At 41.5% G+C, this 12,824-nt stretch overlaps 1 protein-coding gene across 2 annotated transcripts in view; it reads left to right on the top strand.

The window, feature by feature from the left end:
• Positions 1–12,824, top strand: part of nbeaa (neurobeachin a) — an 85,031-nt gene that overhangs the window by 59,319 nt on the left and 12,888 nt on the right. The window contains exons 25-38 of one of the 2 annotated variants that reach the window (XM_029519056.1): positions 199–352; positions 2,232–2,412; positions 3,143–3,267; positions 3,383–3,451; positions 3,616–3,784; positions 4,136–4,527; positions 5,170–5,306; positions 6,292–6,446; positions 7,226–7,352; positions 8,405–8,524; positions 9,650–9,783; positions 10,455–10,516; positions 11,924–11,988; positions 12,489–12,597. In XM_029519056.1, coding sequence (XP_029374916.1) covers positions 199–352; positions 2,232–2,412; positions 3,143–3,267; positions 3,383–3,451; positions 3,616–3,784; positions 4,136–4,527; positions 5,170–5,306; positions 6,292–6,446; positions 7,226–7,352; positions 8,405–8,524; positions 9,650–9,783; positions 10,455–10,516; positions 11,924–11,988; positions 12,489–12,597 — 1,999 coding nt within the window. Of the gene's footprint in view, positions 1–198; positions 353–2,231; positions 2,413–3,142; positions 3,295–3,382; positions 3,452–3,615; positions 3,785–4,135; positions 4,528–5,169; positions 5,307–6,291; positions 6,447–7,225; positions 7,353–8,404; positions 8,525–9,649; positions 9,784–10,454; positions 10,517–11,923; positions 11,989–12,488; positions 12,598–12,824 lie in introns of both variants that reach the window. The other variant, XM_029519055.1, reaches the window with a different exon arrangement.

Below are 12,824 nucleotides of genomic sequence, written 5' to 3'. Positions count from 1 at the left end.
AAAATAGGCGACATTGTAGCTCGGAACCACCATTTGACATTTTGGTTATTAGTAAGACCTTTGACCTTTTGCATTGTTTTCGCTGTGTTCATATTGACCGCTCACATATTGATTGGACTGAAGATATTTTAAAAGCTACATTATTATTATTAAACTGTACTTTCAAATCATCTGTGAAACTTGTATTTTCCATTTCAGCCACTCCACCAAATCAGTGATGGATTTTGTGAACAGCAATGAGAACATTATCTTCGTCCACAACACGATCCACCTCATTTCTCAGATGGTGGACAACATCATCATCGCCTGTGGAGGCATCCTGCCTCTCCTGTCTGCTGCCACCTCCCCCTCTGTAAGTGGCTCCACTCCCTCCCTCCTCTGTGGTGGGAGGGGAAACTGCAAGTCAACATCTGTTTCCAGAGGCCTGTAGCTCAGGCGGTCTCGCCAAAAGCAGACTTTAAAGAACCCTCTAAGGCTGACTCCCAGCATACTCAGGGCAGCTCAGGCTGATCTTGAATGATGGAATAGGTTAAAAAAACTGTTTCTGTCAATGGTCAATGACATTTTTTAATCTATTTAATCACAATAGATCAAAAAATATTTCTTAATGATTGAATTTTTATTTATTCCCTGAAAGGTGCATTCTAGTTTGCCATGAACCAAAAAAACTAAACAAAAACCAAAACATCAAATTAATTAAACTTTGAAGAACTTTTTCTGGATTCCCCTCATCTGTATCTCTGTATAATAACTGTCAATCTAACACTTCTGCCACAGTACCTTAACCTTTATTTGATCTTTGTTCTAATCCTTTTAATTAACAATCTATTTAATTTGATGATGTATTAATCAATTTATTTTAATCATCTTCCTATTTTTCTTTTCCTCTCTGTGTTACATGTATTCTATCTATTTTCTTGTCCTTTTTGTCCCCTTTTTGTCTGTTTTTGCATGTGCAGAGTTCTAAGAGTAGTGCCAACACTGTAAGTTGTGGTTTCTTCCTCTCTTTCTATTTTACTAATACTTTGTTCTGGTTTATTTGCCATTGTGACTGACACTAACCCTTGCCTGTCTGACATCCATAGTGTTTATATTTGTTGTGCTCCTTTGCTGCTAATCAATACCCCCTCCCCTTATACTGTCTGAATATTTTGTGGGTTTGCCTTGATCACTGCCTCTAGTTCATAAAGATATAATATTCTGACCCTGTGAGAATATTATACAAATAAGGGGGATAGAATAGACTCAAGGCCAGGAGGTGAGTTGCTAATTAGGAGAAATTAGAGTGAAAAAGCATGAGAGTTTACCAAAAGTCCTTGGGGGTTGAACCTGCTAAGCCTGTCCCATTTGTATCAACACTAAAGAAGGCAGGAGGAGCCGGACCCCAGAGAGGGTCAAAGGGAGAGGAGGTGACCCCTGTTCCTGGGGGAGGAGGCGCAGGGGGAGAGGTGCGTAAAGAGCCTGAGACTCCCACCATCACCAGAAGAGCTAAGAGCACCAATCCAAGCCCTTCTGTTTTCACCTTGTGTGTCTGTTATCCCCCCCTCCGCCCCAAATGTCTGTGCTCACTTGGGCTGACGATCCTCCAGATGCTTGCACTTTGTCAACTTTCCACAGCCCCCCCCCCCACACACACACACATCCTGCTTACTGAAGCAGAGAAGCAGCAAACCACTCACTTGGTTTGAGTTTTGACCAATGCCATGTTGCCTTAAGTTTCTTAATTCTTATAAATTAACGCTTTAGGTTGGCGTGAACATAAGGGGACTATAATTTTCTCAGAAAAATATTTTTCATAGCTCTTCCTTTCCCTACACCGCTGTTGTTACTGCTACCAGGCCACACTGTTACTGTCACAATCCCACTGTTACCATTACCTGTGTGTCATCAGGCTGTACTTCCCGTGTGTTGTGTAGGACACCTCATGTTGCCAGATTTCATCATACCAGTATGTATTTCACGTAACCAGCATGACACTCAAGATTGTGTTTCCTGTTTGTTGGTGAAACCAGCCATGACTGTTTTGGTCATGCTTGCATAAGACCTAGCTGTATACACTTTCAAAAGGTTACCTGTATCGTATAAAAAAAGAAAAAGAAAAAAGGAGGATACTGCAGTAGTTCACCACTCTTCCAAAAACTGCTGACAGAGCAACCAGGTCATTGTGTTTAGATTCTACTTTGACAATGCATAACTGGAAAGCATGCGTGTATTCTTCCTGCCTTTGCCAGACGGAGTTGGAGAACATCGAGGCGACGCAGGGCATGTCTTCAGAGACGGCGGTCACCTTCCTGTCTCGTCTCATGGCCATGGTAGACGTGTTGGTGTTTGCCAGCTCCCTCAACTTCAGTGAGATTGAGGCAGAGAAGAACATGTCGTCAGGGGGGCTGATGAGGCAATGTCTCCGTCTGGGTGTGTGACTGATGCTTGATGTATTTAATCTTGACCAAATATTTAATAGTATTCATCCTAGTTATTCGTACACAGTTTCATGGCCTTGTCAAGCAGGGCTGCATCTGACAATTACTTTTATTTCTGTTCAACTAATTCTTTTGAGCTGAATTGGGTAATACATAGAATATCTAAAATTGTGTTGTGTCCAAATTGGGAATTTTTTTTTTTTTTTTTTTTTTTTTTCCCCTCAACTATCAAAACCCAAATATGCTCAAACTACACTGATGATGTAAAGCCAAGACAAGCAGCATGTCACAGCTCACATTTACAGAGAATGCTTGGAAATGGATTTTTATTGTCTATTAACGACGTAAGTGTCCTCACACTTGCTCCATTTTAAATGTTATTTAAATTTAATTATTTATTTACTTTAAAAAAGCTTAAGTTGATGGTTTCAGATTTTCAGATTTAAGAATGTGCCGCTTCTCTTGGTTTTCACATTAAATTAAATTTAATATTTTTGGTCAGTTTAAATTTTTTAAGAAAATTACTTAAAATGATGAGATTATATCATATTATAAAAGGAATTATGCAATTTTCTAATGTTTTACATGACGTGTGTGTAACAGTAGCACATGAAAAGGAATAAAAGAATTACACTGGTTATCTCCAGCCTGTGCTACTGTTTTATGATGACTATGTGCTGTGATACTTACACCTCTCCCTTCTTCCTCTCTCTGTCTGTTAGTGTGCTGTGTGGCAGTGAGGAACTGTCTGGAGTGCAGGCAGAGACAGAGAGATCGAAGCTGCAAGTCCTCTCTAACCAGCAGCAAGTCACAGGACAGCCTCCACAGTGCCTCCACCACCAGCAAGGTACCAGCCACATACACACACACACATGCGAAAGCTCCAGACAACGGTTGAAATCGGACTCTAAACATACATATGTATGACACATCACATTTGACATTCTGTCCTCAATATTCAGCAGGATCCAGACAGACTCCTGCAGGATGTAGACATCAATCGTCTCCGAGCTGTGGTTTTCAGAGATGTGGTAAGTGTGTGTGTTTGTTTGTGTATTTTGAGCGTATATATTATTTAAATGATTGAGTGGTCACTGCCACAATGCCAGAAAATATTATATATCTCCTTTTCTTTTTCGTTTTCTTTTTTTTTTTTTTTTTTTTTTCAATGAATGATTTCATATGTTTTGTGTAGGATGACAGCAAGCAGGCTCAGTTTCTGGCGCTTGCAGTCGTCTACTTTATCTCAGTCCTTATGGTATCTAAGTACCGGGACATTTTGGAGCCCCAGCGGGAGATTGGCAGGTCCACCAGCTTATCAGGAAGAAGCATCCGCCATGAGATCAACTCCCCAACCAGTACAGGTAATTTTTATGTTTCTTTTTCTGCAATATCCTCAACTTTTCAGGGATGCCTTGGATGAGCCAATAGTGACTCATTGTTGTAGCGTTGGTGGATTGAATAGAGGCTTGAGGCGAACAACAGTACCTTTGTCAAGAATATGAGACAATTAGAGAAGGAAATCAACAGGGAGGAAGAAAGAATGGTATTACTTGGCAGGGAAACGAAAGCTTACAAGCAAGGGGGAAATAGCTAAGGATGCATATTTTGAAATAGACAATATGCTGTGTTATTTCTTGACAAAGCATTTTTTTTTTTTTTTGTATTTTTAACCTCATCAAATCACACTCTTTATTTCCTTTTCATTCATCCAGAGCACCCATCCACAGCCTTTTCTGACCGTGACAAACAGACCCCCACACCTGTGGATGACTCTCCCCGGGCCGGCCTCCCCCACACAGACTCGGGCATCGGAGAGGAGGGCCATGTTGCTGGCTCCCTCAACGGCTCAGAGATGGGTCTCGGACTTGGACTCGGCCTGGTGGGAAGAGAGACAGAAAGAGACAGAGACAGAGAAATTGGGGGAGGTGGAGGGGGAGGGGGAGGCGGCACAGATCTATTGTGCAGCCTGTCATCTGACGTTAGGAGGTCACAGGAGAGTCTTCTGGATTCACCCCACAATCCACGCTCCACCCCCAACTCCAGCCAAGTCCCGCCTTCATCCATCTCCAGCATTAGCCAAACAAACAAAGGCATCAATGTCAAGGTGGGTATGTTCTGACCTGGCTGCATCCAGATATATCCAATTTAGCTAATCAATCAAAAAGCTTTAATCAATGTATATCTCCTGCGACAACTTGTGATTAATTAATGCTCAATATGTTAAAGTCAATATATATATATATATATATATATATGTTTAATAAATATCAAAGGTTAAACTTTATTAATTTATTCCTTTACTCACCAAGAGAGGTGGTGGTAGAAGGCAATGGCAAAATTACACTTGCATGCTAACCTGCTAACCTCCAGTGAGGGAAGCGACTCACTAAAGCTTCACGTCTGTCCTGAAGATTCAGCCCTGATCAGTGGGTGACTCACAACCTCTGGTCTTGTAAACCTTGGCCAAGAAACAATTCTCCTCAAACCATGTTAAATGGAAAGAAAACGTACAAATAGCACCGTTAAATGGACGGTGAATTTGTATGACATGCGGTGGAAATCTGGTCTGAGTAGAGTTTAGATTTCTCCATTTATGCTCCTTTCAGTGAGCTTGTCAGTTCAATTTTCTCGAGGCTGAGTTTTGAATATTAAAACCTAAGTAGAACCTTTTTTTTTTTTTTTTTTTGGGCAATGTCATTGGAACACTGAACTTCTCACCAGATTTGTTGTTCACTCTGAAACACAGGAGATCCTGAAGAGCTTGGTGGCTGCTCCGGTTGATGTTGGGGAGCTGGGACAGGAGTCCGGGCCAACACCCTACCACCCGGACCCTGCCCTGAAGACCCACCCCATGCTGCCTATGCAGTTTCACTCCTTCGACAGGTCAGTCCCAGATACTGTTTGACCTACAAGAGGCTGAAAAACAGAGATATCAGAATCACTACATCCTGAGAGATCCATCAGTTAATGATTTTTCTAGCCAATACTGGTCTTTTCGAGTTGCACATTAGTCTGCGGCCATTTGTCAAATTGCTCTACATCAGTTTTGGAAAAACACAGGACACAGATATTGATGAAGTGATCATAAAAAAAAAAAAATCTAAACTATTTGAACAAAGCTATTTGTATATTATTATTTACAAACATATATAATGTTTTTTTTGCCGGAGAAACATCCACTTTCAGAATCAAAACAAAATGACAGTGAACTCTTCGCTGTGATACCACAATTATGAAACATGATGGGTGATGACTTTGGGACAAAATATTATAGAGATAAAGATGCTGTTACTGAATGATAAAGCCATTGCCCACGAGGGGACATAAACAAAGTCTGGCCAGAGTTTTCAGTTTTCCGTTCTTGTCCAAACTGTGCGTGTATGACTTCCCACTGAATGATGACCTGCTTATATCTCCTGGGAATCACTTCGTCTTCTTGATCCTGCTCTGTGGCAGTCCTTGAGAGCCAAGTTATTGATTGAAGACAGTGTGCATTATAGATCATGAATGACTCCATTTCTATCTCCAAAATGCCTACCTGATGTATAAAACCTGTCTACGTGGTCATGTTTCAGACAGGCACGGACAGATGTAATCCTTCAATCCATGTAAATTAATGCAAAATACACAGTGACAAACAATAAACAGTATTTTATCAATGTTCAAAAGTCACTGCAGAATTATCCATACGTTTTAAATTTAAACGCTCACCATTACTATATTTTAATCCCAAACTTCAAATGAGCACATTTGAGGAAATAAATCTGATGTAATAAATGCATATATTGACTAGCAAGCACTTGCAAGTATATTCGTGAATTTCACATTCACAGGTTTGTCTCGTGTTTTTGTGTTTCATCCTTTATAGGAGTGTTGTGGTTCCAGTCAAAAAGCCGCCACCCGGCAGCCTGTCAGTCAACACAGTGGGCACCCCCACCACCAGTGGAGCAGCCACTGCTGGCAGCACACCCAACATATTTGCTGCCGCGACAGCAACACCCAAGAGCATGATCAACACTACAGGTGAGAGATTACGCACTGCACTCACACATGTATTTATAGTTTATTTTTGCTTTACTATCATTGTTCGTCCTGCATCTGTTCTTTCAAATGTAACACGAAGCAACAGGCAGGCACCTGCAGTTTGACAGAGGTGTTTGAATGAGAGGCCTCAGGCAACTTAAAAGCTGCTTGTTGAAGCAGAATTTAGCTTCCAAAAGAAAGACGTTGCAGATGGCAAAGCAGCGTGCAAATTATCTTTAAGGCATTAAGAACAAAATAATTAAAAGAATTTCTGGCTGTAACTGGACTGCAGATCATGTTTATACCCCATGCAGAAAACACATATTGCAAATATTAGATATTTTCTTACCCAGATGTGGTATTAAATAGGAAAGGCTATAAGACAACAAAATAAGAATCAAATACACATCAGCTGACATGCAGATCAGTGCTTCATACAACAACAGAGTGGATTTGTATTCAGGGCTTTGTCAGCTTGTAAGACATATTGTACTGTATCATACATCCATAATGGACAAGGAAAGGATTTGTTCCCTGGAAAGGATTCCGTGTATTGATTGCAAACCTATTTTCACGAACGGGGAGCCATTACGAGAAGACAAGCAGCTGCATTTCCAGTGAAATACAATCCAAATTGAATTTGGCCGCAGCTGATCAAAACATTAATACATTGCCTTTGTTATTATCCTGCATGCTAATGTTTCCTGCTTGATTCATGTTACTAGAATGCTCATCTTATTTCTTATTGTTCTCCCTTCTGCCTCCCTGTCCTACCCCAGGTGCCACAGACTCTGCATCCTCCTCTTCTTCCTCCTCTTCGTCATTTGTCAACGGTGCCACTAGTAAGAATCTGCCAGCGGTGCAGACAGTGGCACCCATGCCAGAAGACACTATGGAGAATATGAGGTCAGTGCTCAAAACATCACTAAGCTCTTAATTGCTTCAGCCATTCACCTTTCTCCTGCTTTTTCTCTTTTTTTTTTTTTTCACCCCTTCCCTTACGTTGATTTGTCTGTTTTATTGGGTGCCTGTCCCTTCTCCATTTTTATTCCTGTCCCTATTTCATTTCACTCTTTGGTTTTCATCTCTTCCCAAAGACTTACCACCAACAGTTTATTCTCAGAGTCACGACTGATATTACACAGCAAGGGTAGGTAAGTTTTGTCCGGACATGGAAACTAGGATGCACCTACATCTTTTTTAAGCCCTACATTAGGTAGCAAAACCTGATATTAGTTATAAGGGGGGATGTAGACATAAAGAAATACTCTGCTAGAACAAAGAGTTAGAACAAAGACAATGACTAGAAATCAGGAAAGAGAAATCTCTCCCTTATTAACTTATAAAAAGGATGTTAAAAGGATGATGGACTGATTCTAATATTGCTTTAAATTCACATCACGTGAAACTGAAAGCTATTAAAACAATTCATTTATTTTCACCTCTACGTACTGTTCACACATCTTAGTCAGTCTACAGTATATCTCTCTTCATCGCTAATACGGCAGCTGTGTTTTAATGTCACAGTTATGGTATGAAAAATCACCAGTTATTAATACAGATTTAATAATTCCCCAAGAGCCAAAGTCCTAGTAGATTTCAAAGTACCTCACATAAAAATAAATATGTGTTGTATGTGTGTTTTCATATTCTGTGAAGGCGTCTGATGCTCACTAGTAAGATGGTCAGTGATTATGTGACTGGTAATACTGAGGAAATAGCTTTCCAGTAAGAAATACTACGTAAGTCCTTTACCATTGCAGCAGTTTGTACTGTAACATTTCTGTCCATGTCCTCTCTCCTCAGACATGTTAGACAATTTGTTTAAATGTGTGCAGTCACGTGTGCGTCTAAAAGTGCGCACGCATGTAAATCAGCGAGTGTGTGCGTGTGCATGTGTTCCTTAATCAGTGTGCATGTCTACATGTGTGTTTGTGTGTGTGTGGTTTGTATTGCAGTGCCTATTGTGAGGTGGCGCAGTGTGCGCTGCGCAGCGGTCAGACGCCCCCTGAGCTCAAGTCTTTTAGCTCTCTGGCAGGCTTCCAGGCAGCCCCCCGAGATGCAGGACAGTGTTTTAGGCAAGGAGATACTCGTCCTGTCCCCATGCCGCCCCCCCCACACACACACACACCCCACACCCCCACCCTTTCTTCCCTACCTCCACCACACACCCTCTGCTACCCCCAACCACTACTAAATGATCCCAGAGTGCCATGCGGGAAAGGACAGACATCATTGCTGCACAACTTTCAACACTTGACATCACTTTCTGTTCAGCTCAGCAGCTTGTTGTTTTTATTAAAACTTTTTTTTTTTTTTTTAATGGCAACACAGTGAACTCTGTCACTTCTGGCATGGCCGTCTTCTCACACTAACCCCAAACTCCAGATCGGACCTGAGTCAAACTGTCTTTGCAAATAACTTCTGCTGTCGGTTTGCTTAAACCGATTTGAGCGCTTGTTTTAACCTCCTGCTGCTCTTCGGGTGGTTTGAAACAAAATAAATATTTGTAAACACCAGTGACCCAGGTCTGCTTCAGAAGCTACATGCCTATAAGGCCAAGACGATGCGCTTCACTGCCATCACGGCTGCTTTGCTGTATATCCGTCCTGCCTTAACTCTCTCCATTTATTAACATAGAACAGGAAAGTATATTACTCCACACCTGTACACAATATAAAAATGTGCAGTATTTAAAAATATAGTCAAGATACAATATATACAATACTCTTCAGTGCATTTAATTTATTTATTTATTTATTTATTTATTTATTTTTGCACTTCAAGGTTCATTCATCTCATGAAGCCAAGTTTATTAGCTGAGCTATTAGTCTTTGAACTGTATCATCAATCAATACTAACACAGGCATAGTGCTTCCATACCAAACCATCATTACATTCTCTTTGATTCTGGACGTTTTTCATGTCTTCTGTGTCCATTTCAGACATTTATCTATTTCCTTCGCTTTCACGTCTCTCGGCATCATTATCTCTCTCCCATCTCCGCTTCGGTGTAATTAGTCCTACTTCTCTATCTGCTCATTTCTGTCTTGCATGTTTTTCTTCCTCCCCTTTCTCACCCACTCAGCATCCCCCCTGAGTTACTCCCTTACACACTCTTCTACCCTCATCTTGAATGCTTCTTGTCTTGATGGTCACAACCGCTCTCTTCATCTTTTCTCTCGCTTATTTTCCTGCCACAGTATCACCACCAAGCTGGAGCGTGCTCTGGAAAAGGTGGCCCCCCTGCTGAGGGAGATTTTTGTGGACTTTGCTCCCTTCCTCTCCAGGACACTTCTGGGTAGCCATGGGCAGGAACTGCTCATAGAAGGTACAGGTGCTGTACACGGCTCCTTTTTCTCTAACTGGCGTCTCTCTGTGGAGTCTCCCCATTCACTGTCCCTCACCGCGATGTGTGTGTGCGAGGAAGGTAAAGAAAGGTGTGAGCATAAAACTAAACGAGTAAGTGGATAATTGTGTGATTACCAAGTTAGCGAGTGAGTGAGTTGTCTTTGAGCTGGCTGCTTCACTCATTCGGCGAGCAGAAGTCGGTATTTTGAACCATTTTCAATCAGCTAGCCTGGAAATGTCCCCCGTCTTTAGATCAGATTATATTCTGTCACAGCGTGGATGCTGTTGCTGTTCTAGATGGTACTAAATGTGATGCATTCCTCCCTCTGCCCACCTGCTTCCTGGCGTCCTGTCTTCGTGATCCACTGTCTCTGTGTTGATCTCTCCCTCTCCTCACTCTCTGCTTCCTCTTCTGTCCCTTTTTTTCTCTATTGTTTGTTCCTGTCTTCTCTGTGGCATGCTTTTTATAAACTTGACTACAATGAGTGTAAACGGCAGCAGAAAACACTGACACTACACTGTCGTCTTTGATGATATTTTTGTGTATTGTGTGTGTGTGTGTGTGTGTGTGTGTGTGTGTGTGCGTGCGTGCGTGCGTGTGTGTCAGAGAGAAAGAGAGAGATGCTCCTGACTGTGCGGTGTGTCTTTGTGCTGCAGGTCTGGTGTGTATGAAGTCTAGCACGTCTGTGGTGGAGCTGGTAATGCTGCTCTGCTCTCAGGTTGGTACCTCCTCCTCACCTCTGCCCAGCGTCTCTCTGGCTCCGTCCTCATGCATATGAGCCATTTTGTCAAAGTCGCAAAATTTCTTGAAGGTGTTTTTTTTTTTTGGACCCACTACAAAAATGGCCAACCTGAATAAACACAGGAAGCTGTCGAGTTACTGATCTGCCCTCTGTGGCAGTGTTGACTAAGCAATGAGCGCACTGCAGATGTAATATAATATCATCTTATATTTATCAGCACGTCCAAGTATTTCATCATTACCAAGCCCTCAAACAGAACCTCCCATGTCATTCACATGAACATAATTCTTTTCTGTCTAAGGTTTTACTTTGAGTAAATTAATTAAATTAAAAAGGCATTACAGCTTAACTATTTTCAATTTTTGGCGGGCTCATTATCCTAAATAACTCCTAAATAACTAAGTAAGCATTAGAGAGGCACTTACCGCTACATAGTTTTCCCCTGATGGGGTCCTTTTTTTTGGTCTCCTTAAGTTTGTCTCCAAACTATTCTGTCTTTTGCAGGATTCTTGCTGCCTGTAAGAGCTTGTGTCTTTGTAGAAGCTCCTCAGTTCCTGTACACGCTGGTCTTTGCTTTATTCTCTCCCTTTTTCCTCCGCTGCACCATCAGACACCTCTCCGCTTTTCTGCTCCATTTTAACCCAGTGCTTTGGTGGCTCCTGCTTTCATCTTCTTCCACTCTCTACTACACTGCTGTTTGTGCTCACCACTCCCTTTTCCCCTTCCACCACTCTGCTGCCTGGCTGCCTGTCAGCATGTATAGTATTACCCCCTGGCTCTGGCCTTGTCTGACATTAGAGGCTCAGGAGAGAGAACCCTAGCCCAGATATTGATCCTGTGGATGGAAGGGGTGGTAACGGGAGAAGCTCCCATGTGTCCTTCACAGCCTTAAGAGCTAATGGAGCTCTGATATCTTTAGGCTTTCAGCAACAATCATATCCTGCTCAAAGGGCTCCACTCTCATATTCAGCAGCACACAAAAAACACACACTCAGTGAGCATCCCCATTCTCAACGACACCAAAGAGCTCAAAGTGCTTTTCTGTCTTATTTTGAGCAGCTTTGTTCTAATGTACATATTAACCACAAATGGCAACTGATGAAATTGTATTTCCTCTTGAATTAAGCCATTTTTATATCTGTGCTTATCATCTGATTAAGAGCTAAGACTACCCTTTATTAGTTCCTCGGATGGGGAAATTCATAATTACTGGGGAAATGAATCACCATTTCCAAGAAGTGAAACAATAAAAACTTGTAATGATTTTTACTGTGCTATTCAGTGTGTATTACACCATTGTGGACAACGTTGTAATGCACAAAGTCAGTATGAAATGACGAAGAGGTTTATATTAAATCTGATGTGTCTTCTACATAATTATAGGAGTGGCAGAACTCTATTCAGAAGAATGCTGGACTGGCCTTTATTGAGCTCATCAATGAGGGAAGGTAATACATCAAACTGACTGATTATCAGCCCACGTAATTCCCTTTGATTCACACATTAGCACCAATACTGTTATCAGTGCTTCACAACTAATGGGCATGATCGGGCCCTAATGAGAACCTCACCAGGATAACTGCACAGTGCCACGTGTGCTCAGTAGGAAGATAGACTATTACTGGAATTAGGTTTACTGCAGATTTGTGCAGCTCTATTTACAGCAGCTGTATGTTTCTTTTTTTTGTCCAAACTCTTTCTAGAGAATTGTTTAAGAAAAAAAAGAAAAAGATAAATTATCTTTTTTTACTGTTTAACAACATACGTACATAAGTATCATGAGCTTCAGCAAAAAATTCATCTTGATAAAATTAAGAAAATCTCACAATACTGAGGAGAACTTGTCATCTCATGTTGAGATCTCATGTTGTTCAATTCTCTCTAAATGAAGGCGTCGCTAACGGTTGTAATCTTTGTCACCTCCCCTTGTTTCGCACTCCCTCATCAGACTCCTGTGCCACGCCATGAAAGATCATATTGTGCGTGTTGCCAACGAAGCAGAGTTCATCCTGAACAGACAGAGGGCCGAGGATGTACACAAACATGCTGAATTTGAGGTAAACCCACAGAGCGCTGCTGTGGTTCGAGGTTGTACGTGACAGGTGAAAAGGCTAATTTGTTAGTGCCGACCGTTTTTGCAGATTATCCTCAGTAGACACTTGAGGCTTTGAGCAAATTATCCACTTTTCAGGGATCTTCTTGTGTTTTGCAAAAACAGTAAACTACTGCTACGCATTTAATCCCCTGTGATGTTTGATCTATAAATCTTGTTTTTGGAATACAA

The sequence above is a fragment of the Echeneis naucrates genome, chromosome 14, assembly GCF_900963305.1.
Source record: "Echeneis naucrates chromosome 14, fEcheNa1.1, whole genome shotgun sequence".
NCBI classification, from domain to species: Eukaryota; Metazoa; Chordata; class Actinopteri; order Carangiformes; family Echeneidae; genus Echeneis; species Echeneis naucrates.
The sequence above is the reverse complement of the archived record's forward strand: the minus strand, read 5'-3'. Positions and strand labels throughout refer to the sequence as shown.